Below are 25,827 nucleotides of genomic sequence, written 5' to 3' on the forward strand. Positions count from 1 at the left end.
CTGTCCGTGCTGTACCAGGGCAGAGGATGGAGGAGCGCTCCCAGCCCATCCCATCCCTGGATATGGATGTGGAAAAGCCTGTCAGGCACTCAATGAGCACACAGGGGGATGTTCCCTGTCCGTGCTGTACCAGGGCAGAGGATGAGGAGCGCTCCCATCCCATCCCCGGATATGGATAACCCTGTCAGGCACTCAATAAGCACACACAGGAGATGTTCCCTGTCCTTGCTGTACCAGGGCAGAGGATGAGGAGCGCTCCCATCCCATCCCATCCCTGCAGCATCCTGCTCCAAACACATCCCGGGGGGACAGCGGGACACCGAGCCCGGCAAGGGGGTGACCCCCGGGGTAGAGCGGGGAACAGCCAAACCTTTGGGTGGAAAGGACCTCAAAGCTCATCCCCGCCATGGGCAGAGACACCTTCCACCATCCCAGGCTGCTCCAAGCCCTGTCCAGCCTGGCCTTGGACACTTCCAGGGATTCAGGAGCAGCCCCAGCTTGTCCGGGCACCCCTTGCCATGCCCTCAGCCCCCTCACAGGGAGGACTTTTCTCCCCGGTACTGAACCAGGGGCGACCCCCACGGGAGCGCCGGGGGTGAAGGCGGAGATGGGGCGCGCGGCCCCCCCGCCCCGGCCGCTCCCTCCCCGCCGGCTCGCGGCCCGGGGGATGGCGGGCGGGAGCGCGGTGTGTGCTCGGTGTTCCCGGTGCGGGGCCGTCCGTGCGGGCGGCCGGCCGGGGTGGGGAGGTGGCCCGCGCTAAGCGGAGGCTCCCGCCCGCGGGGGCGCCGCGTTACCGTGTGAGGCGGGCGCCGAGTTCTCGTGGTGTTTTGTGCGGCGTTCTGCGATAATGGCGTCCTTCCTCGCGAGAGATCCGGCCGGGGTGGGGGGGAAACCCCGCGCCGCGCACGCGCAAGCGCCGAGCCGTGCCCGCGATGCCCCCGCCCTTCCCCGGCCGAGGCGCCGCAGCGGGGACAGGACTACCAGTCCCAGAGGGCACCGCGCGCGCCCCCGCAGGAGCACGCCGGGACCTGTAGTGCGAGCGGGTGGCGCGGGGAGTGCCGGGAAGTGTAGTCGGGGGATCGCAGGATCCCGGGGTGTTTGAGGGTGGGAAAGAGCTCCAGTATCGTCCAGTCCCACCTGTGAGCCATCCACACCTTGTCCCCACCCAGAGCCACCTCCAGGAATTCCTGGGACACCTCCAGGGATGGGGATCCAGCCCTCCCTGGGCAGTTCCAATCCCTGAGCGCTCTTTCCATGGGGAAATTCCTGCTGTGCCCACCCTGAGCCTCCCCTGGCCCAGCCTGGGGCCGTTCCCTCTGCTCCTGTCCCTGTTCCCTGGAGCAGAGCCCGACCCCCCCGGCTGTCCCCTCCTGGCAGGGACTTGTGCAGAGCCAGGAGGTCCCTCCTGAGCCTCCTTTTCTCCAGGCTCAGACCCTTTCCCAGCTCCCTCAGGATTCTCCAGCCCCTTTCCAGCTCCCTCAGGATTCTCCAGCCCTTTCCAGCTCTCTCAGGATTCTCCAGCCCCTTCTCAGCTCCCTTCCCTTCCCTGGACACGCTCCAGCCCCTCCATGTTCACAGAACCAGATCAAACTTGAATCTGCACCTCCAAAATCATTCACACCTTTCCCATCCTCTTTACTCCTTTTTTCTCTGCTCCTTCCATCAGATTCCTCCCCCTCCAGAGCTCCTGGGCGCGGAGCTGGGATGAGCTGGATGTCACTGTGGTGTTGAGGAGAGAAATGTCACCGTGCCTGGAGCACAGCTGAGCAGCAAGTGGGGATTTGCTAAATTAACTCATCAGCCTCGCTCCTGTGTGTCACTTGTGTTCCTGTGAGAACAGGAGGGCTGGGCCAAGGTGGGAAACGCACCGTGAACCTTCTGGGGATGATAAAAATAGGCCAAAAAAAGCCTCCGAAAAAGAAGCACGGAGGAAGTGTGTGCAAATGGCTCTGAAAGAGGACAAAGATTAGATGATTTTATGTCTTTATATAGCTCAGTGTTGCTCAATAAAAACCAAACACTTCACTTATCAGCCAGCAGCAACCTTCAGATTTCTGCATTAAAATATTCCTTCAATAAGATAAATAAAAACTCCTAAATAAGATGCTTAATGGGGTTGTGCAGTGTCATGTCAGAATCCACTCTGGTTCAGCTGTAAATGGCTCTCCAGGCACCTGCAGAGCTGGTGTGTCAGGGAATTGCTCCCTCATGCAGTTTTGGAAGTGCTCAGCTGAGCCTGTTGATTTATTTACCATGTTCTCCCCCTTCACAAGCAGATTAGGCAGTTCAAAGGTTAAACTACTTAGAATCTGACTTTTCACACTGGATTATTTCATGCTTTGCTGCACCCATTTGCCCTGCAAAAGCTTGGGTAAAGAGTTTCTGCTGGACTCAAGTAATTGCTGGAAAAACAGGGATAAAAATATCCGTGTTCCACCTGCTGTGGAGAGCTGCTGGTAAAAGCTTTTGTCATCCTAAACCAGCCCAGTGTAAAAACTGCCCTATTTTTTTCATATTTTTATAATATTGCCATCCCAAAGACTGTCAGCTCCTGTTTGCTGGAGGTGTGAGGTGTTTCTCCTGTGGAGGGCCATAAATCATTTCCCAACACAAACAGAAAAACTGTCTGTCATTGTCATAAACCAGTTATAGTATTTACCCAAAGTTAATTTATCTCAAATTAACTGCAGGAAATACTGGCTGGATCCAAGTGATGTCTGCGACTCTGATCAGAGATAAGAGCAGAATAAACAAATAAAACAATTTATCCTCAGGGGAGGCTGCAGCACCTCCTACTGCCAGTCCACTCTGATCCAGCAGTTAGAATATACAATTACCTCACCCCTTGGAAGAGTTTTTCCCTTTTTATCAAAGCAATGAGTTTGGATTTTTTTCCCAAACCAGGAAGGATTTCCTTTTAAAATCATGGAAGACACCAATAAATCATGGACAGACTCCTTTATCATGGTTTGTCCCACGTTTCCTTGGGGCTTGACAGGCAGAAATGACAAACACTTCATGCAGCAGAAAGTCTGACTGAAAACACTGGGAAACAGCAGGAGGAAAAGGATCTTTCTGTTAAATCTGAAGGCCCAGATTTGGCTTTTGGTCTTTGATTCCCAGTACCAATGAGTGACTGAGCAAAGGGTAATTGCTTCCTGTGCTCCACAGTCTCCTGAGCTTCAGGTGCTGCCAAAACTGAGCTCCCGTGGCTGTTTCTGCAATAAGTGAATGAAATTCAGTGTAATTCCCATTTAGTGAATGAGGGCTTCAGACTTTACCCTGGGATAAGCCTGCCTGTGAGCAAATGCCAAGAAGGACTTGATACACTGGAAGGTTTATTCTGATTCAAACCATGATAATTTGCTCAAGTGCCTACATCAAATCCATTCTTAATTTCCTGTCCTCATATAAAAACAACTGACAACTTCAGGCTGCTGACATATAATTTAATTTTTTTGATTTTACAGGAGAAAATACCCCCTTATTGCCCTGTTAGTCTGTTGTCCCAAATAAAACAAGAGATTTCTTTGCTTTGTTTTATTCCCTCACATTTTCATGCTCTTTTATTTCAGTCCCTTGCATTTTATGTCTGTGTTTTGCCGTGTGATGAGAAATAATTTGCTTCCAGGAAGTATCCAGCTTATTTCACCCTGGTCCCAGCATCCATTTACTATTGTTTTCTAAGGAAGTTGCTGCTTTCACATGTTTTGTGTGGATCAGGAGAGATTGGGATCTCATTCATTGGTTTCCTTTTTTTTTTTTTTTTTTTTCATTATGGAAAAAAACTCTTTCCGTAGCATCCAAGGTAAAAAATTAACACACTGTGCACACAGTTTTGCAGCTGCAGCAGGAAAAGAAAGGTTGCCAAACAAAGCTTTTGTTTAAACAAGTGACAGACATCCTTAATTATCCTCAGGGCTGAGAATGAGGACACAGGAAAAAGGGAAGGGGAAGATGTGAGCAGGGCACAGAAATCACTCCAGAGTATTTGCTGGAAGAATAATTTTGTTTCCTAAGGATAAAAACCTAAGTCACATCCAAGTAAAAAGAGTACTTGAAGCTCCCCTTGTTCATTAATTTCTTTCTGTTTGGGTTTATTTATTTTCTCTCTAATATCTCTTGTAACTGGAGAGGGAAACAAACCCAGCTTTAAAAACACAACCTGTGCTATATTGTGACAGTGATGCTTAAGGAAAAGTTCCATAAAATACCTCTTTAACCAAGAGAATATTGATATTATTTGTAAATGTGCTGAAGCAGCATATGAGGGGAAGCTCATCATTTAATTGTCATACATTTTCAATCCCCTCAGGATTGTTCTGTGAATTGTAACAGAAAAAAGGGCAGCATCAAGTGGGTTTTGCTTCTGGACATACTTTGGCTACCTCTGTATCAATACTCTGATCTCATTCTGGCTTCTGCTGGGTTAATTCTATTTTATTCAGTGAAAATACTCCTAATTTTTATGAACAGACATGGAAGCAAATGCCTTGAATCCCCTCAGCAGAGAGAAAAACACTGTGACGTGTTTTGCCACCTGTCTGGTCAAAGTCCCTGGTCCTGCAGGGTCACTTCTGCCAGTCTGAGGAAAAGGGTGAGAAGAGTCAGGCACTATCTCAATGTTCTCTTATTTATTTACAGACTCTTCCATCTCTCTGGACACATAATGGGAATATTAAAGAAATGATGGGAGGCTCTTTCCCCTCTGAGAAATGTGTCCCTGGCACAAGCCCTGTGTTTACACTCTGCCTGGCTGGGATCTTCCAGGATTGCTCACGGCTTCTTCTCTGCCCTTTTAACTTCCCTGAGATTTGCCCAGCTCTGCTCAGGCTTGCCCCAAACCACGTTTATTTGGGGAGGTACCATTATTATCTGAGTATTTTGGGGGTGATTATCAAAGCCTGAAGGGGATTCACTCCACCTGCAGATTTTAGAGGATTTTATCTTTCTATCAGCCTAAGCAGAATCTGACCATCACCTCATTCTGGACGTGTATCCATTTCGACACATCCAGAATTATTTTTAACTGAAACGTATCAGCTGTGAGAGGTAAAATAAACTGAGTGGAGATGTCCAGCTGTGAGCAGGGTGACAATGTCCCTGAGCAGGTTTCCACACAGCTCCACGTGGCAGACAGAGGAGAGGCAGGAGGACAGGGCTGCCCCTCAGGGCAATCCAGGTCAGCAAATTCCAACCCTTGGGATGGTGAAATCCTGCATTTCCCTACCAAAGCTCTGGAGATAGAGGTTTTCTCCCACTCCAGATGTTCTCCAGTGCACCCTGGCAGGGATGGGAGTCTGTGGGCTGTTTCCAGCACACCTCAAGAATTCCCCCTGCTCAGCACTCATGGGGACAAATCTGGAATGTTCTGTCCTATTTGGGGACCCCGATGCAAGAGAGAGGATGAAAAAGCAGAGGTGGTTCCCAAGCTGCTGAGCTCAGCTGGATGAAGTGTGGACATCAAAAAAAAAAAAGCTTCCCCCAAGTAAAATCTGCCATGGGAGGAGTGATCCAATCCTCAGGGAAATGAGGGGCAAAGCCACCCTGGGGTGACCCGGCTCCTGTGGGGAACCTGCACTAAGTGACATTTTTAGTCACTCCATAGAGGTTTCCCCTCCTCAGCAGCAAAATTCCCAGGCAGCTTCCCACAATTTTCCTGATTGTCCTGCCAATTAGACCATCTTTATGTGAGGAAAATGTTCATTATTAAATCACTTCCATGATAGCTAATTACAGCAAAAATGTAATGCTGTTTTTTGCTGAATTACTGGGTTTGACTTAAAACTCAGGCAACAATAGGGCAGGAACACCCTTCCAAACCTGGGGATCAGATTCCTTGGACACACTGCAGTGAGGAGGTGATTTTCCCTCTGCAAGTAACACAATTAATATGTAATATAACATTACATATTATAATTAATATGATATTTAAAAAAGTAAGTACTGGTACTGCTCCATTAAAAAAACCCAAATGATTATTGATCCCCTGCTCAGTCTGAGGGCACTGACAGCAACAGTCAGATGGGTGACAGCAAGAAAATTCTAACTTTTCACTTGTTTTCATTTCTGTGAAGAAAAAATAAGCCCGTTTTCACTGTGTACAGTCACACTTCTCACCCAATTTACCCAATTATGATGAACAGTTGATGTTTCAGTTCTTTGGGCAGAACTCAGAGCTGACAACAGAGGCAGTGCTGGCAGCTCAGGGAATGAATGACAGGCAGTAAGGAAGACTCTGCTAAACAGGAGGAGTTGGAATAATAAATAGCACAGCTCAGCTGGCCACTTTAGGCTCCCAAAGAGGATTCCCTGAGCCTGAGCCCTGCCCTGGCACCCTGTCTGATAAGAGATGGCAGACAGGCCATAAAAAACCCCAACAGAACACAAATCAATACCATTGAAAAATATTTCACAGGTAATTTATTAATTAAGAAAAGAGTAGGGCTTAATGGCAGAATGTTAGTACTCTTATCATTATCACTTCTTGCTCTGTCATTGGTGGATTTTGCACTTTTCAAAGTATACTCATTTATGTATTTAATGGAGAAAAAGAATCACTACATGGGTTGTGTAAATACTTTCATGCCAGGGGAATGCCAGAGGACCCTTTGGTTCACTGCTGTGCTGGTTTATCCTTGACTCCCTGTCCTTGGAAAAGGTAATTCCACCTCCAATGGCTCCCCATCTTCATTCCCATTTGGCTGGTGATAATCTGAAATATTGGGAATTTTTTATAGGAATAATTCCTTTCCTCTGTTTCTGTGCTTGGCCTGAAAAACTGCAGCTCTGACTTGGATGTGTTTGTGCCATTGATGTGGATTTTTTCAGTCGGAGGAAGAGCAAATATTCCCAAAGAAAATGGAAGTGTGGGATTTCCAGATAGGATTTTCACATAAAGTAACAAAGTTACTGAAGTGCCCCTGGAAACAGCAAGAGAATAATATTCTTGCTTTCATCTCTGAGAAATACGGGTCTGGAAAACATCTCCCTCCATCCTCTCCCAAACAAAAATTTCAACTGGGCCCAAGTGTGAGCAGAGGAGTAATTATGGGTCCTTATGTTACGATTTTTAGCCTATACAAAATTAGGGGAGATTTTTGTAACAAAATTCATTTTTGGCAGCCCTTGTTCTGCAGTTCCTCACCTGGAGGCTGCAATGCTGCTCTAACAAATGCTCAGAGCCAAAATGTTGCCTTTCCTGGGCCCAGCCTTGCATAGCTGCTGGGTTTTGGGAATTCCTCAGTTTGAGCCCCAGCTCGGGGCATTTCAGCTGTTCCTCTCGGTTATCGGTATTCAGATATACAACCATTCAAATTCCCAGCGTGTATGTGATAAGAACCCTCTCCTTGCATACCAAAGAGGAGTTTTCTGCAACCCTTCGGGTGTTCTCAGAGCTGGATGAGGGGGGAAAAAAAAACCTCTGGGAAGCACATGTGGAATAATCATCAACCAGTCATTCTCTGGAGAGAATGGAGAGCCAATGAAGAAGAGTGCATGGACAAGTTGAAAATTAACTCCTGGGCTGGCTCCACCTCTTAACCAGCAAAGGGTGCTCTCCAAATTATTTGTTAAGGAGCCTGGTGACCCCCCTGGAGCTTTATATCCGTGTGATTTTTTTTGATTCTCTGAGATGCTGGTGGGTCTTTAGGCTGCGGGAGGCTCTGCTGAGGGAGCAGGGAAGGTTTGGAGTGGCAGCGATGAATGGACTGAAGGTGACAGCCCTGGGGCGTCTCTCCAAGCAGCTGAAAACCCTCCGGGCTGTGCCAGCTCGGCCCTGCAGCCTGGCTGCCTGCTCCCGGAAAAACGCCAGGAAAGCTGCCTGTAAGTCACTCCATCTCATCCAAAAAAATCGGTGGAAATGGGAGATGTTGAGGTGGGAAAGAGAGCTGGTGTGGTTGAGTGCTGTTCTTGTTTAGCAGTGAATTAAAAAGGGGGGTTTGGGAATGTGGCTGGGAGGTTGAAGGGAAAGGAGTGGATGGAATGAAAGAAATGAAAGTATTTTGTGGAATTTCTGGGTTCCCACCTTGTTCTTTATTTCTGCTGTCAGTGGCACCGGGATTTTTGTGATTCCAACCTGTGACAAAAAACAATCATTACTTGGGAGGCTTGGCTGCTTTCAATGAAAACTGTTCATGAGCATAATTCAAAACACATTTAGCACAGATTGATTCTGAATTTCATAGCTACTGCAATGTTTGATTTGGAAAATGAGGCCTAGAACAAGCCACAAACCCCTCCAAATGTGCTGTCCAGACCTCCAATAAATCACTTTGAGGTGCAAGATACTCCTGGAGGATGTTAAAGATTTAGTTATTTAAAATACTGATTAACTTACTTTCAGATAAGATGAAGCCAGCCAGAGATTATGTCTATTCACTACTGTGCAGATAATGTCAGCTGGAGAATAGTAAAGAGTAATTTTTTACAGCAAGAAAAACCTTTTGTTTCTTACTTTTTTCCTCTGTAAATTGATTCAGCACAGTAACTTCTCACAAAAAACAGAGCCAGGTTCCTCCTGGAATATTTCATGGTTACCCAGGGTAAGAGGGGATTCCATTCCAAGAAGAGATCAAACCAGTTTGTTCCATTCCAGGACCACTGCTGATTGAATGAGCCACAACTGGTACCTATTTTTACTCACATTCCTCTTTTCAGTTTAAGACAGATATTGTTTATTCCTTCAACCTTTCACTTCTCTGTGCCATTGGTGCAGGAAATGCCAAAACAAACTGTTTTAGGAAAACCCTGTCTTTGGAATGGCTGTTTTTGGCAGGCAGGGAGTGGACAGGAGCTCTGAGTGAGGCAGCCTGGGGGTTACTCCACAGTTACTCACACCAGGCTTACACAACTCCAAGGCTGACAATTTCTGGAGCTTTTGGATCCCCCCTGCAAGGACAAAGGGCTTTTCCTGCACTTCACTGTAGAAATATTGGGGAGAATTGTGGCATCACAATTCCAGGTGGTGTGGAGGACTAGGGAGGGTCTGTGCTAAGCTCTGAAGTATCTTGTAATGACACAAGGAGGTGGAGGTTTAAACATTAATTTTTTAGAATAATTGCTGGAAATGCTCTCCATGGGGATTTTTAAGCCGAATTTAATAATTATTACCAGAGCAGGCCTGAATGGCTTTTCCTTTTTTTTTTTTTGCCCTTTTAGAAGAAAAGTAGAATCCTTCAAGTTCTGTGGCTTTTTTTTTTTTTTTTTTTTTTTCCCTAAGAATTTTATAAGTCCTGCAGAGCCACACAATCCAGGTGTGCCATCTCCAGGCCAGCACATACAACTGCAGTGCCTCCCCAGATTGTCCAGGAGTTCTCTCCCAAGCCCTTTCCATGCTGAGCTCCTGAGCCTCCATGCATAATTTCAGCAAATGTTTTTTTATATATACGGGAGAAGATAAAGCCTCTGTTTGCTTTACCTCGCCAGCTGGAATTACCTCCCCCTTATCTGGGCTCAGCCACTGCTTCCTCAGCCAGGCTCCTATCTCTGCCAAACACTGTGGAGGCAGAGGAAAAACTCAGCATTTCCCAATCTGCTGCTGCTCCCCTGTCGAGCTGGGAGCACCCTGTCAGCTACATCTGTTTGATAAAAAGCTCTGGGCTGTTTATCAATAAACTGGCCTAAATCACAGCCCCCATCTGACATCAATTCAGCAGAACTTTCAACACCTTGTCACCATGGGCTTGAGCCAACCAGCGCTGTTATCCTCCAAAATCTTGATTCAGACAGAAAGGAAATCAACCTGTCTTGGATTTCCTCTGCAACATGCAGTCCCAGCGGCTGAAGCAGAGCTGTGCTCCTTTAAAATGGTTCTTTACTGAGTTTCAGCGATGTGTATTTTATTTATTTTCTCATTCAGAATGTGTCACAGTGGCAAACAGGGCCTTATTTCCTTCCCCTGGGTGGGGTTTCTCAGCTCTTCCCACCACCCTGTCCGCTCTGGTTTGTCTCATTTGTAAAGAAATCAAAGCACTTGATTCAACAGCTATTTTTCTTTTCAAAGATGAAAACCTTTATTTTCATCTGGATCTTGATTCCCACCCTGAAGCTTTGGATGCTTGCGTCAATCTTAGATGGACTTCTAAAGAACTACTTCAAAATTGCGATTAATTATAGAAAATTATTCCAAAGATTGGGACTATTTGGATGGCTCTATATCTCTGGGTAAAGTCGAAAAAAAAAAAAAAAAACACAGGGCAAATATAAGAAGCCCCAAAACATAAAATTAAATGGAGCATCACTGTGTCTGATGGGGATTTTTTAAAAAATCAAATAAATCAGACACAGGTTAGGTCTGTATGTGGCAGATCCCTTTTCGCAGGTGATTCACACCTTGGTGAAGCTTTTTGTATGGCAAAATTCAGTTTGACTGCTCTGACAGTACCAGAGGTGAGTGTGTGACAAAGGCAAACACCAGCCCAGGCCCTTCCTCAGTGAGCAAAGGCTGCAAACTGCACAATTCGTTCTCATTCTCACCTTTTTTCAAATTAACTTGAAAACTCGAAGGTGAGGTTTCTATTCCTCTTCTCACACAGATTCTGCATCCCTCGAGCTCATCCCTCAGGCTCTTCCCTTTCTGGTTGTGGAAACCACTCCGGGTTCAGGAACAAGAGAGAGCCCAGCTGGAACCTCCCAGATGGTCCAGAAATGTAACAATTTGGGGCAAACAACAGGGATATTGTGATCCTGGCTGCTGCTGCTGCTCTCTCCAGCTTTTGCTGCATGAGAGCAGCATTTCTCAATTTTTCTTGCATAAATCACCATCCCAAGTTGGGGCATGGCCAAGGGAAAACTCTGTTTCTGGAATAGTCTGGAAAAGAAGATTTTGGTTAAGTGCTGGGAAGAATGTTTGGGGCTTAGGCTTCCTTTTTGCACAGGTAGTTTTGTCTTTCTGTCTGCAGATTCCAAACCAAACCATCTCCCTGCGACTCAGTTCCTATTTTGAAGGGTTTTCTTTGAAGGATTTTTTAAAAATTAAATGCTAGAGTTTTACTGGACCTCATGCTCAGGTAGAAGTAGCACGTTCATGTAAAAAACTGGATGGAGATTCTGCGAGTGATTCAGGAGGGAAACAAAAGTGTTGCAGGTCTAAGTTATTTCTCTTTAGTTTTGTACCTTATCATTTCCAAGAATATGCCATAAACTTCCTTTTTGTTGTGCTGTTCAGCCCACAAGCTTAGTGAAAACTCTGTAAGAAAAAAGTTTTTCAAAACCTTGCAGGGTCAAACCACCAAAAAGCTCCATGAAGTTGGGTTGTCTCAATGGCACAATGTAAAGCAGTGGAGTTTGAGGTTTTTTATTTAATCAGCCTTAACATAGGGAAAAGGGATGGTTGTAATTTTCTGAGGTTTTCTATAACTAAAGAACCAGGTGTAGATGTCATTTCGAAGCTGTCCAAGGTTCTCAGCCATGTTTAGGGGACACATTCTGGAGGAATGCAAAGAGGGAGAATGGTGGAGGGATGACAGTGATTTGTTGGTAGATGAGAATAACCCCTGGTATTCTCTTGTTTATGCTGAATATAAAACACCCAAAGCCCATCTGGGCTGTCCTGATGACCAGGAGCTGCCTGGTGTCCATCAGTAGCTTCAGCAAGACACTTCTCTGCTAAAGAGTTGCCTAACCATGATTAATAGGCTGTTAAAATTAAACTGTGATTAAGCCTGACTGAATCATGGTGTTTATGGGCAGCAGGTCTTTTCAATATCATCGATTAATTGATTATCCATCTTTTTAAGCTACAGGAAGCATTTCTGTTGAGAATAGTAAATTAGCCATCCTAAGAAATGTTGGGAGTCAAACTAAAAATTCATTTTGCTTGCAATTGAATCCTGCTACACAACAAAGACTCTGCAGGGAGGAAGTCAAATGGAATTTAAACCCAGTTTAACATCCTGACATCACAAGCTCTTTGTACATCTCCTGATGATCTGTCTGTGATCATGCAGCCACTCAAAGCAAATCATTTGCCAGATCTCAACCTGCTCTTACTCAACTCAGGAGTACTTTAAACACGTTATACTGTAAATGCAATGGAAACTTCTTACACAATGTTGGTGAAACAGGGCAAACACTTCTTGCTTGATGCTGGTTGAGTGTCTGGCCCTGCCTTCATATCAGTAAAACATTCTCAATGTTACGTCAGGCTGAATGTGAAAATTCGAAAGTACTCATCCTAACAAGATAATTTTGAAAATCTGCATTTATCTTTTGGGGATTTTTTTTTATTATTATTATTTTAAGAGAGTAACTAAGCAAGATGAAGGTCAGGACCTGAGGGTGGTGTTTTGTTCCTTCTTGGCTGCCCAAGAGAACTGGAAAAATTAGAACTCTTGTTTTGTCTCTGTGCTTTCACTGACACTTTCAGCTTTCTACAGGCGTTTCTTTTTTATTCACATTTTATTTTTTGCTGTGCGTTCCTTACTGGCAGCTGGAACAGAAGGAGTGATGAAGGTTTTAACCACTTTCATTGAGATGTCTCTGCCTCAGGCAGTGTCAAGTGAATACTGAGTTTAGTTGAGTTTATTTGACCCTTTCACCATCCAAGGTGGGATTATTTTGGCCTCCCGCCTTTGTGACAGCCAAGAAAAGTAAACATAATATCATTTTTTCATAACTTTTCCAAATGTGGCTCGGAGAGGGGACCCCACTGTGCCAGGGCCCCCCACCCCTGCACCCCTGTGCTTTTTTTTTTGTGAGAGGGAATAAATACTCTTTTGGGCGTTACGGATGAAATTGGTGTGAAGAGAAACACTTTGGTTTGAGGGAATAAACACTTTTTTTGGCATTAGAGGATGCACTTGGTGTGAGGAAAAATACTTTTGTGTTAGGGAATAAATATTATTTTGGTGTGAGGGGATGATTTTTGGGCTGAGGCGATGCTCATTTGGTGTGAGGGGACGCACCCAATGCGAGGGAATCGCTTTTGCTGTGAGGGAATAAATACTCTCTTGATGTGAGGGAAAACATTTGATATGAGAAGAAATGCTTCAGCATGAGGAAATAAATACTATTTTGGTGTGAGGGGACACTATTTTGGGCGAGGCGATGCTCTTGAGGGGACGTACTCAGTGCGAAGGAATCACTTTTGCTGTGAGGGAGTAAATACTCTCTTGATGTGAGGGAAAACACTTGGAATGAGGAGAAACGCTTCGGTGTGAGGGAGTAAATACTTTCTTGATGTGAGAGAAAACATTTCATATGAGAAGAAATGCTTCGGCATGAGGAAATAAATACTATTTTGGTGTGAGGGGACACTTTTTCTGGGTGAGGCAATCTTTTTAGGGGACCTACTCGGTGCGAAAAGAATCCCTTTTGCTGTGAGGGAATAAATACTCTATTGATGTGAGGGAAAACATTTGATATGAGAAGAAACGCTTCAGTGTGAGGGAGAAAATACTATTTTGGTGTGACGGGGCACTTTTTTTGGGTAAGGCGATCGTTTTTAGGGGACATACTCGGTGCGAAGGAATCACTTTCTATGTGAGGGAGTAAACACTCTTTTGATGTGAGGGAAAACACTTGGAATGAGGCGAAACACTTCAGTGTGAGGAAATAAATACTATTTTGGTGTGAGGGGACACTTTTTTGGGTGAGGTGATCTTTTGAGGGGACCTACTTGATGCAAAGGAATCACTTTCGGTGTGTGAGGGGATAAATACTCTCTTGATGTGAGGGAAAACGCTTTTGCTGTGAGGGAATAAACACTCTCTTGATGTGAGGGAAAACATTTGATATGAGAAGAAACGCTTCAGTGTGAGGGAGAAAATACTATTTTGGTGTGAGGGGGCACTTTTTTTGGTGAAACGATCATTTTTAGGGGACCTACTCGGTACAAAGGCATCACTTTCGGTGTGAGGGAATAAATACTCCCTTGATATGAGGGAAAACACTTGGTGTGAGGCGAAACGCTTCAGTGTGAGGGAGTAAACACCACTTTGATGTGAGGGAGTAAATACTATTTTGATGTGAGGGAGTAAATACTGTTTTGGCGTGAGGGGACACTTTTTTTTGGGTGAGGCAATCATTTTTAGGGGACGCACTCGGTGCGAAGGAATCACTCTTGACGCGAAGGGCCGCGCTCGGTGTGAGGGGACGCGCTTTTGACAGGGACATGGGGACATGACAACAACAACAACCCGGCCCTCCAGCGAGCCGGCGGTGTCACAGCAGGAGGAGCGGCCAGGACAAGCCCAGCCCGCCCCGGGGCCATGGCGGGGAGGCCGTGCCGGAAGAGGCCGCCCCGAGCCGGGCCGGGCCGGGCTGGGCAGGGCTGGGCAGGGCTGGGCGGCGGCTCCCCGGTTCTCCCTTGTGATGCTGCCGCTGCTCCGCCGCGCTTGGGCGGCCGCTGTCGCCTCATCCTCATCCACCTCATCCTCCTCATCCTCGCCCTGCTCCTCACAGCGGGGCAGCCGCCGCTGCAGCCTCGGCGCCTGCTGCTCGTACCGCCTGCGAGACGCCCGTGAGTGCCGCCGTCCCCTCAGTCCCCTCAGTCCCCTCAGCCCCCTCAGTCCCCTCAGCCCCCTCAGCCCCCTCAGCCCCCTCAGTCCCCTCAGCCCCCTCAGCCCCCTCAGCCCCCTCAGCCCCCTCAGCCCGCCCTGCCTGTCCCGCCATCGCTGCCCAGCTCTGTGTGCGAGCCGCCTTTGTGCTCGGCTAAAACATCAGGAAGCGGCGGTGTTTTAAATATACAGCATGTTTTAAATTATAGGGAACGCTTTAAGTATAAGGAATGTTTTGAATGTAGGGAATGTTTAAATTTAGGGAATGTTTTGGCGCCGCCTTTGCCTGAGTTGACCTTATGGAGGTCCCTGAAGTTTCCTCCTCGCTGAGGGAAACCTGGAAGGGGGGGAAGTTGTTCGGCTGCCCCCTCGTGTGAGCGGTTTGAAGGTTTAATTTGTTTTTAATTCGTCGTTTAAAAGACTCTGAGCTGTCGTATATAGTGGAGCAGCCTGTAAAGTGATGTTTGAAACATCATTTGGGGTTCAGCAGAGGGACAGGGCACCAAAAGCTGTGTGTGGCCCACACAGGCGGCACTTCTGGTTTTAAAGCAGAATAAAAGTCCTGTAGAAAACATTCGTGTATTTATCCTGCTTGTGCCACTTTGAGGGGCCCAAGCTGTCCCCAGAATACTTTGAGGGGCCCAAGCTGCCCCCAAAATCGCTGTGTTTGGGTTTTACAGGGGTGGGATGGGCAGGAGCCGTCTGCACAAAGCAGTTTTGGTCAGGATTGGTGTGGCTGCTGCAGGAGCTCTGAACCTCCTCTTTGGGGAGTAACCCCTGTGCTTGTGTTGCCTTCTAGAGAATGTTTTGCTTCCCAGCGGGAGTTATCCCATGTCTGGAGCGCTCCCAGCTCAGCTGATGGTGCTGGTGTGTAAAGAGAGCTGTAAAACAAAACCACCTTAAAATCTGGCAGTGATAGGAAAACGTTCTCTCTTCCTGGGGAACGAGGGGAGGATTTCTTTGCAGATTGTTCTGCAAAGGCAGGAGGGCACTGACTGACATGTCTCTAAGTCAAAATACTGCACTTCCTTGTTTGGCTTTGAGTCATGCAACTGGAATGTTTTATTTTTCTTTTGCTTTCCCTGGGCACCAGCTGACTCGAATTAGCCTTTGGTGACACAGCACCAGAAAGTTCTGTGTCCTGCACCAGAGAATGACTCTCCTTATCTTGCAGTGCATCCTCTGTGGCAGAGCCCGCTGACAATTCCCGGGGGCACCCGCCAGTCTCCCATCAACATCCAGTGGAGGGACAGTGTTTATGATCCTTTCCTGAAGCCTCTGAAAATCAGCTACGACCCCACCACCTGCCTTCACATCTGGAACAATGGCTACTCCTTCCTGGTGGAGTTTGATGATTCTGCTGATAGATCAAGTAAGCAAAAAACTCAGGGGAAAAAGAAAAAAAAAATCTGTTTAATGTCTTGTTAATGCTGAGAGAGGAGAAATAATTGTGTAGTGTAAGACCTGATGTTGAAAGTGAATGTATGCTGGGTTTACAGTGGTGGGAATCGTGATGAAGAAATTCTATAGAGACTTCACATTGACAGTGTTTTTATTACCGTGGGCACTGTGCACAAATCCCCTGCTGGATGTGGAAACTCCTTTCACAAGGCTCAGTGCCCTGTCTTTGTAGGTTTTGTAATAAACTTCACCCACATGAGTCAATCTTCAGTCATTTATGTGTGTGTACCTACTCAATTTGAAACCTGCTCTTTATTGAAGTTAATCTGCCACTTATCTTTTGTGGTGTTAATAGAGATATTTAATGCACTTGAAATAATCAGCAGCCAAATGAGTTGCAATTGGAAAGCACACACTCTTATCTCTGTGGGGTTTTAGGGAATAAAATTACACTGAGCTCTGTCTTCAGGAGCAGGTGTGTGTGTGTCCCTGTTGTTTTAGGGGAAGCAGGAGAGCATGGAAAATTCAACCAGCAATTCCAGCAATTTCATGTGAATAAACCTCTGACCTGAGCAGCTCAACCTTTTTAAAGGCTCAACAGAGTAAAAAAAAATTACTTAAAATTGAGATATTGCTCCCAAATCCCAGATTTTCTGTCCACTGTTCCTTCTAAAAGCTGCCTTTACCAAAGGATATTGCAGAATATGAAGATATTTCATAAGGGTGGGTGAGCAATTGTTCAGAGCTGTTGTGAAGCACGATTGCCCAGCTTGTCCTGCAGGGAAAAATTGAAGGACCCTGAGCAAGTTTGAACCTGTTGGACTGGAGTCATTTATGTTTAAAGTGGCTGCTCACCATGAGAGCTCCTCCAGCTTCCTGGGGGATTTAGCAATGCCCTCGGGGAGCCTCCAGCACACAAACAAACTCTTTGCCTTAACAACACCAACATTTCTGGCTGATGTTTGCAAAGAGGCTGAAAAAACAGTGCAGCAAAAACAAATGCTGGTGGAATGCGGGGAGTTTGTGGGATGTTTGGGGCTCGTTTGGTTTTTCTTGGTTCTGGCTGTTCACTTGGAATAATCCATTTCCAAGGGGGAATAATCAGTTTTGAAAAGGGAATAATCAGTTTCTAAGAGGGAATAAATCCATTTCCAAGGGGGAATATCCTTTCCTTCTCTCATTTAAGCACTGATATCATAAATAATCTGAGTCCTGCCCTTCTGTTTCTCCAGCACAAAGTGCTGTTTTTTTCAGCGAGGTTGGGTTAACATCACTTGTTACCTCATCAGTGATTTTAATTCACTAACTTTACATTGGCTTTGCTTTTCACTGAACAGTCTTTTGCTTTATAAGCCACACCCCACTCTCTGTTGAGAATAAGATCAAGGAAAGTGTTTTGTGGATAACAAAGTCGGATTTTTTTGCTTCAAGAATTGACGTGACAAAGGGGAATTGCCTGTAGGGGGTTCAGAAATCTGCAATATTTAATTGCACAGGAGAAAAATTTGGCATATTGTGGCATAAAGGCAAAGCTGGAATCATCAAGCTTTTGGGGCTGGTGCTCACCTCTGGGAGATCTTACCTGCCTTGGCTGTAAGACTTTCCTTGAGGCCCTAAATCTTTCCCTGTGAGCATTTGCTGTCTTTTCATCACCCTCATCTTCCTCAAATGAATTCAAGTCCATCAAACAATCAATGACAAGGCTCCAAAATGACAGAGCAGCAACAGACAGTGAGGTGTTGCTGTAAAACCCCCAGTTTTCAGGTGCCTGCCTCTCTCCTCCACTTTTTCCTCTTTACTCTTGCTATTTCTGGTTTTTCTCACTGCCAGCTTCTGTCTAACAATCATAGAAATCCAGAGAAGAAAGCTTGGGAACAAACAAAAGCACCACAGTTGAAAGAGAAGATGAGAAAGACACCCAGGATAGACAAAAATGCCTGAATCCTGAGATGAGGTTTGCGAGACTTGGGCTAAAGCTGAAGGTAGAGCAGGAGGAAGAAGAGGGTGAGGGGAAGGTATGTACAGCTCGTGGTCTGTCTGTGTGTGGTGCCATCAGAAAGGAGGCTGAAACAGGGCCAGGGCTGCCAGGGACACCTGATGTGATTCTTGCTGTTAGAGCCCCTTAAACTTGTGTTTTGTTTTGAAACTGTCAGGATTGTAATCTGAGAGGAAATGCTTCTAAAGGGGCTGGAACTCCTGTTTTGTTTCCTGTCACTTTCTGGTGCCACTACAGGAACCTGAGTCTCTCTCTATGTGTGTCTGTTCCTTGTGAGGCAAATATTCAAGTGGATGTGCTTATTAACACAAATTTGTAGTCATTTGTGGGTTTGCATCATCACAGACTCGGGACTGGATTGTTTTAGAGCACAGAAATTTCACTTCTGAGAGGTTTGGCTGTGTGACTCACATCTTTATCCCACCCCTTGTCCAGCACAGAGTCCCAGCATGGTTTGGGTGGGCAGGACCTTAAAGCTCATCCCATTCCACCCCTGCCACGGGCAGGGACACCCTCCACTATCCCAGGCTGCTCCAAACTCCTTACAACCTGGCTTTGGACTCTTCAGAAATGGGGCATTGTGATTTTCCAGTGATGGTCAGTATTACATTCATGCCCAGAGTTCAGCAGAGGATGAAATTAATTCAGTGTCACTTTGCACAGCTTGTTTTAATTTATTCCTTTATCACAGACAGCCCTGTCTGGTTAGGATTTCAAACCAGCTGGCTGCCTTTCAGGGAAAAAAAAAATAATACAAGAAAATCTCTTAATGCCTCTCATTGTTTTCTCCTTAGCATGGAAGTGATTAACTTATTTGGGATTAGGTGCTTTAGACCAAGGTTTGCTGTAAAACTTCCCATGTCCTACAGTTCAGTAAAAATCAGCAGATGCTGCTGGTTTAGTGCTGGATGAACACTTGGAAAAGCTCTTTTCCAACCTAAAGGATTCCCTGATTCCATAAGTGTAATTAGCCCTGGGGAAGTAATTAAGTTTTCTCATTTACCAGATGCTCTGATATCATAATTAGCAAGGTGACTTTGCAGGATGGTTTTGGTGCAGGTAGGAGGGAAGCAGAAAGCTGGGCATGGAATTCTTCATTCATGTGTTTGCAGGAGGATGGGAGGCTGCCTGAAATCAGAACAGGCTGGAGTTTTACCTTCACTCACTGATGAAAAGGGCATTAAATCTTTCAGAAACTTGCCCAGTGGCAGACTGGATGTTTAAATCCTTCATGAACAGCTCACAGACACAGCAGAACATATTTCTGGCTGACTTTTGCTGGTGCAGTCTGTTTTGAAGCACAATAAGATGTTTGAGTTTTTGTAGCTTGCAGGAGACTTGAACGTTTGACTCAATACACTCATTTGTCTGGCAATATTTGCTTTTTGAAGTCTTGTCATGAGAAATGTCCGTATTTTTCACAGATCCTTGTGGGGATGTCACTGAATACATTTAATTGACGTGTCACTGCTGGTCAGGCAGTCCTGACACTCCTGCTCTGACAGAGGGCTGAGGATGTGAAACCCATCCCTGTGACTGTGCCAAACTTGGTGTCAGCTGGGAAAGCATTCCCTTGAGGGGAGATGGATGAGGAGACTTCAGCTCATCCCCTGTTTGATGCAGGGAAAACCAGGAATGTGTTTGCTTGACTAATTTGATGATAGCAGAGTAGATAGGACACTCTTTGAATTGCTCCACCTAATACTTTTTCCTGGACATTTTTTTTTCCCCAAGGATTTACTTGTCTGGCCAATTGTAAATCATATTTATTGATATCTGTGCCTTATTTTGTTTTCTAGCCATTGTTGGAGGCCCCTTGGAAAACCAGTACAGGCTAAAGCAGTTCCACTTCCACTGGGGAGCTATCAACGACTGGGGCTCAGAGCACACAGTTGACAGCAAATTTTACCCAGCAGAGGTATGAGATGAAATATCCTGAACAATGCAAATACTTGTCTCAGGTGCGTCTGTGAAAAAATAGAGGAATTGCAGTTTTATTTGGAAGTGCTACAGCTCATCTGCTGTTTTATTCTATAAAAATTCATCTTCACTGTGTTTTCTGGAGAAGAACAGCCTGAAAACTGGACATTGACCTCATTACTGAAAGTTTAAAATAACTTTGTTTATTGTTACTCAATCTTTCAGAGAAACAAATCTTATACTAAGTATTCTTTAAAAACCATCACTTTCTCTTCTGTTTGCAACTGTTGAACAGTTACTAAAATAGCAAAACTTTGATGCTTAAGTAACTACTAAGGAAGAAAACGTCAACGAAAAGGATGAAGTCAGTGAAAATGTGAAATTGTGACAGCTTTGACCACAGCTCTTTGCCAAAGGAGCAGAATTTGTCAAGTGATGATGGGTTATTTTTAAGGAGAGTTTCTCTCCTGTTGGTGTGTTCGTGGTGGTGCTGCCAGCTTGACAAGATCCTCATTAACAGGGAGACTGTGATTCAGTTTTTGGGCTGGGGTATTTTATTTATTTATCACACAAACCCCCTCAATGCCCTGGCTGTCAGCAGTGCAGAGGAAGATTGTTATGTGCAAGAGGATGTTCCTCAGGAGGACAGGGTGGGAAGGGAGGAAAGAGATGGAAGACTGAGCTTTGTGCCTTAGACCAGCATTCCCACAGACTAATTCCCTCTTAGAGATGGGAAATTCTGTGGGTCTTACCTATTGCTTAAAATGAAAGACAAAAAAGGAAGGGGAGGACCATTATTACCAAGAGCACCTTTCCCCTTGTTTCTGTGGTTTCTGAGCTTTCTGCAGTGCCTCACTCTGCCAAGGAGCAAAGGCAGCCAGGAGCAGAGGTCGGCTGTGGTGTCTGTGCTCTGGGCAGGGCTTCATTTCTCCCTCATTCCTCTTTCAGCTGCACTTGGTGCACTGGAATGCTGTGGAGTACCCGAGTTTCGAGGAGGCTGTGATGGAAGGGAATGGCCTGGCTGTTATTGGGGTGTTCTTAAAGGTAATTTTGTTCTGTGGGACCGTCTCTAATGGGGCCTTTCTGTCTGCATTCTGTAGGGCAGTTAAGGGAAGGCTGGGAGAGGATCCCATCAATCCAGATAAATGTTTCCAAGGGGTGTCCCAGGATGGTGCCAGTGACAGGATGAGGAGCAATGGCCAGAAACTAAAAAAAGTTTCACCTCAGTATGAAAAACTTTATGTGGAGCCCTGGGAGGACATGGAATCTCCCTGTGTGGAGACATTCCAAACCCACCTGGATGTGTTCCTCCAGGTACTCCTGCCTTGAGCTGGATGATCTCCAGAGCTCCCTTCCAACCATAAATATTCTGTGATTTTCGTTATAAAAAAATACAGAGGCTGATAGGTAGAACTGATTGATTATTGATCAGCTTATTGATTCCCCCACCCCTCTCTGTCCCTGCAGCTGGGAGCACGGCACGAAGGGCTGCAGACCCTGGTGGATGCCCTGCCAGCAGTCAGACACAAGGTCAGTGCTCTGAGCTGTCCCACCCACTGTCACCCAGCAGGAAGGACACTTGGAGAACCACGAAACACTGAGAAAACTTTCTTCCTTTAAATTTTACCGGGGGGGTTGACTGACACTTTGGAAGTGGGAAGGGAGGCTGATTTTTATGGAGGAATTGGATATTTAAGCTTTCCAAGCCTCTTGAAGAAATGCTGCTCTTGAGATTGTTTCCTCTTACAAGGACATGCTTGAAGTGGGGTTTATTTATTGTGGGATTAAGGCTTTTTGATTTTTGTCTGATCTTTGAGGAGATCATTTGCTTTTCTATAAACACTGAACTTTCTGCTGGGGGAATGGGATCGTTGCTGGCAGACTCCTGCCAGGAGAGGGAGTGCTGAGTCTCTGATAGAAACAGTTCCTCCTTTCCTTCTGTTTCCCTTCTGGAAGTACCTGCAAAAACCCACATCCGACCTCTTCAGCTTCTACTCACATCCAGCTGAAGTCGCTGTGCCACTACTTCTCACAGGAATTTGTTTTTAAAATCCATATGAAACAAGTTTTTATATCAGAGCAGTGACAGCTCTGGCAGATAAACACCAAACACGTCAGTTCAGTGCCAGAAAACCTCCCTAAATCTGAATATACATCTATTGTGACAATATAATAATTTACAGCATGTGCATTTAAAAGAAGCTAAGCCAAGATCCCCCAGTATATGCTGAAAATCCCCCTGGAGCAAAGTTTGTGTGGGAAATCCTGGGGTTTGAAGCTCCTGCTTTCTGTCTGATATCCCACTTGTGGGACTGAACATCCTGGAGGTGGGAATATTTGATTTAAATAAAACTTCAGTCCTTTTCCTGCTGCCTAAAATCATGTGGTGAAAGGTAAAACACTTTTTTTTTTGCTGTCTTTTAAGGATCTGGCACAGCTACCTGAACTTATTCCACCACTTATTCCCTCTTTTTCCTGGTTGCATCCATCTCCCACAAAGCCTTAGGCTGTTGATCCTTCTCATTCTTTGTTTCACCTGCACTGAATTCCTAATGGCTTGTGAGGACAGAAATATTTCAATTTTGGCTGCTCAGCAGCTGCCCCTTAAACCAAATTTTATTTAAATTTGTGACATTTAAAATTATTACACGGTTAATACTCCCAACACCCCCCCACACAGATAACACACTTTTTATAACCTCAAGATCTTTTTCAACTTTTCTGTAGTTTTTTTTTTCTCCAAACACCATCCTCACAGATGTTTTTTTCCTGCTGTTTAGGACGCTGTGATCGAGTTTGATGACTTTGATCCCTCCTGTCTGATCCCCCCCTGCCCTGACTACTGGACCTATGCCGGCTCCTTGACCACTCCCCCCCTCACTGAGTCAGTCACCTGGATCATCAAGAAAAAGCCAATCGAGGTGGATGAGGATCAGGTAAATCCCGATTTTCCTTTCAGATCACACCTCTTGCTGCCACAGGGATGCTCAGAACCAGTTGTTTACCAGCGAATCTCTGTGAAAACACAAAAATTCTCTGTGTTTTCCCAGAGATCTGTGACTTTTTTTCAACCCAGGATTTGGGGAGGAATCCTGGCGTTGACAGAATGACCTGAGACCTCTCCAAGGTGTTTTTTCAGCTTTATTTGACTTTTCCATCTGTTCTCAAAGAGTTTTATTTTGATCTGTGATACACAATTCTGGAAGCTGTCCCTTGAAAACTTGGGGGGGTTTTAGGAACTTATTGAAATTTTCATAATTTTGCTCTCCTTAGCAAAAGGAGGGAAGGAGAGAAGGGAAAGGAAAGGGAAGATTTGTGAGATGGAGATTGTTACCAGAGAACTGCAGGCATAGTGTGGCATTCTTTTAAATTGAAATTTTTCTCTTTTTTTTTTTCTTTCTTTCTTGGCTCTTTACTCTCATAGCAGTGACTTACCATTGGAATGGCCTTGTGAGCATTAAAAGCTTTGCTGCTGCTGCTTTATTTTAATCCCAGTTACAAACCAGTGAGAGAACAACTTGGGGATTGTTGGGGTTCCCTCTTTTCTGAGTGCCAGGCAGGCTGTAAAAGGAGGTTGGATGAAGTATTTGAGTGGAAATAGCTCTTTTAGGTGTGCCACATTTGGGATTTAATTTCCCTAAGGATGGCAGATGACTGATAATTCTTCCATGGTTGTGTGGATAATGGGACAACCTTTACCACCAGCAGGTGACAAAGATGTGGGTGCCAAAAGGACTGTGGGTGCCTCAATATGCAAACATAGCACTACATTCAATTTTACATTCCTGTCCAAGAACAAACTCCTGTCTTTTGCCATGAATTCCCAAAGTGGGGAGTTCTTGGGAAGTGGCTGTTTGTGGTTCCCTTAGTATGCAAATGTAGCTACCTTAGATTTTACTTTCCAAGAATTAACTCCTGTCTTTTGCTGTGAATTCCCAAAGTGGGGAGTTCCTGGGCAGTGACTGGAGCAGCCATTTGTGGGTCCTTCAATACACAAACATAGCACTGCCTTCAATTTTACTTTCCTCTCCAAGACTCAATTCTTTGTCTTTTGCCACAAATTCCCAAAGTGGGGAGCTCTTGAGAAGTGACTGGAGTGGCCATTTTTGTCTCCCTCAATACACAAACATAGCCTTACCTTTGATTTTACTTTCCAAGAACAAACTCCTGTCCTTTGCCATGAATTCCCAAAGTGGGGATTCCTGGGAAGTGACTGGAGTGGCCCTTTGTCTTTCCCTCAATACAAATACCTTCGATTTCACTTTCCTGTCCAAGAACCGACTCCTGTCTTTTCCCACGAATCCCCAAAGTGGGGGATTCCTGGGCAGTGACTGGAGTGGCCCTTTGTGGTTCCCAGCTGGAGGCCTTTCGGACGCTGCTGTTCACGTCGGACGGGGAGGAGGAGAGGAGGATGGTGGACAACTTCCGCCCGCTGCAGCCGCTGATGAACCGCACGGTGCGCTCGTCCTTCCGGCCCCTGCTCAGCCCGTAGCTGCCCTCAGCATCCCTCACTGATTCTTCCATGCCCTTTCCTGGACAGGGCTCCTTGATTGTCGCTAAAGGAGCTTTTTTTAGTTTTTTTTTAAAGTGAAGAATATTAACCCTTAACAAATTGACTCGTTCCGAGGTGAGGGGCAATAAGGAGTTATTAAGGTTGTTAAAATAAGGATGGAGGAGCTTGTCTTCTGCTCCTTCTCTGAAATGTTCCATGTTCCTTCAAGTGCTCTCTCAGTGCCTTGCATGAATTAATAATCCTGGGTAAAAGTTGTTAAGAAGGAGAAAGTGGGAAGAAAAATATCAGTATTGATCAAGTCCTTTTGGGGAATTGTTTGTCTCAGAGACCTTTTACCTTCTTCCTTTTTCCTGGGATGAGAAGAGGAGAAGGACAAAAATGACTTCCAGGATCTTTTTCCATTCTGTTGGCTGCACATTTCATGTTTGAGGTGCCCACTGTAACTATACCAGGAGCCAGAAGGCTTTTTCTAAAACCTTTTAACAATTGTAGAAGCTTTTGGCTTAGGCAGCTTTTGCTTTCCTGTGTTAATAATGTGTCAGGAGAAGGGAGGAGAAGAGACACCAGTATCTCAAGGCTGGCAAGAGCAGCAAATCAGGTGAAAATGTCCAATTGATCTCAGGAAACTGATCACATCAAAGGAAAGCAAGATTAGATAAATCCCAGTGGGATTAGGGGGAAAAAAAAACCCCAAACCGATCCCTCAAACCTGTGTTAGGACAGTGTGGACAAAACACAGCAAGGGCTTGTGTGTCAGTAACTCATAGAGCACCAGTCTCTCTTCAAAGTTTGCCTTGAGATGTATTTTCCTATAAAAACACTTACCCAGCCTCAGGCCCAGTGGGGACCAGTTTGTTTTTATTGCACCTTATGGTAACGAGGACCAGTGGGGGTTGGAATTGATTTGTGGACCAAGCAGAGCTGTGTGTGAGCTGCCAGCTCTGAGCCTTTCCTAAGGATCACTGACCTCTCACATCCTACTAAACCTCATTTTCTCTCAGCACCTTTCTCTCTGGCCTTTCATGTTCTGCTATATTTAGCAGATTAAATTCATATACTGGATTTCTGATGAGGAGCAGCTCTGTCTGTGAACTCCCTGTGCCATCTCCATGGGTTGTGTTTGAGGAGCCTTTTGAGGAATCTTTCCTCCCTCTCTCTGATTCCTGGTGGGATTCAGTGAAGCCATGACCTGGCTTGGCAATGCTAAATCCAGACCTTTCCAATTGGTACTTTAGTTTTTTTTCAAGTCCAAGTGTTCTCTTTCAAAGCACCTTAACACTTTTCAGTGTGACCCTGATGATTTCAAGGGTTTGAGATAATCTTGTTGGACTAGTTGAGTGTCCAGATCCTGCCTTTCCTTCCCCAATAGCTCTACCTCAGGCTGTTGTTCTGGTGCCACAGTTGTGCCTTTGTCCCCTGAAATGTCCCCACTTCAGAGTGACTCTGGTGGTGAAAGGAAGGAAATCTATCCTGCTGTAGGATATTTCTCCTGTCAGGAA

At 45.5% G+C, this 25,827-nt stretch overlaps 2 protein-coding genes across 3 annotated transcripts in view; one reads left to right on the forward strand and one right to left on the reverse strand.

Moving 5' to 3' along the window:
- Nucleotides 1–896, reverse strand: part of BANP (BTG3 associated nuclear protein) — a 125,140-nt gene extending 124,244 nt beyond the window's left edge. For both annotated transcript variants that reach the window (XM_083870032.1, XM_083870031.1), the window contains exon 1: nucleotides 795–896. The gene's annotated coding sequence lies outside the window, so the exon portion shown is untranslated. The remainder of the gene's footprint in view (nucleotides 1–794) is intronic.
- A 6,632-nt stretch (nucleotides 897–7,528) lies between these two features.
- Nucleotides 7,529–24,582, forward strand: CA5A (carbonic anhydrase 5A). The gene is made up of 7 exons (XM_083869875.1): nucleotides 7,529–7,824; nucleotides 15,673–15,870; nucleotides 19,695–19,813; nucleotides 20,764–20,859; nucleotides 21,283–21,345; nucleotides 22,596–22,751; nucleotides 24,173–24,582. Exons 1-7 carry the CDS (start codon nucleotides 7,701–7,703, stop codon nucleotides 24,305–24,307), a joined length of 891 nt encoding a protein of 296 aa, XP_083726001.1. The 5' UTR covers nucleotides 7,529–7,700; the 3' UTR covers nucleotides 24,308–24,582.
- Nucleotides 24,583–25,827: the final 1,245 nt, after the last annotated feature.

The sequence above is a fragment of the Zosterops lateralis genome (assembly GCF_965231275.1).
Source record: "Zosterops lateralis genome assembly, chromosome: 12".
Taxonomy (NCBI): domain Eukaryota; kingdom Metazoa; phylum Chordata; class Aves; order Passeriformes; family Zosteropidae; genus Zosterops; species Zosterops lateralis.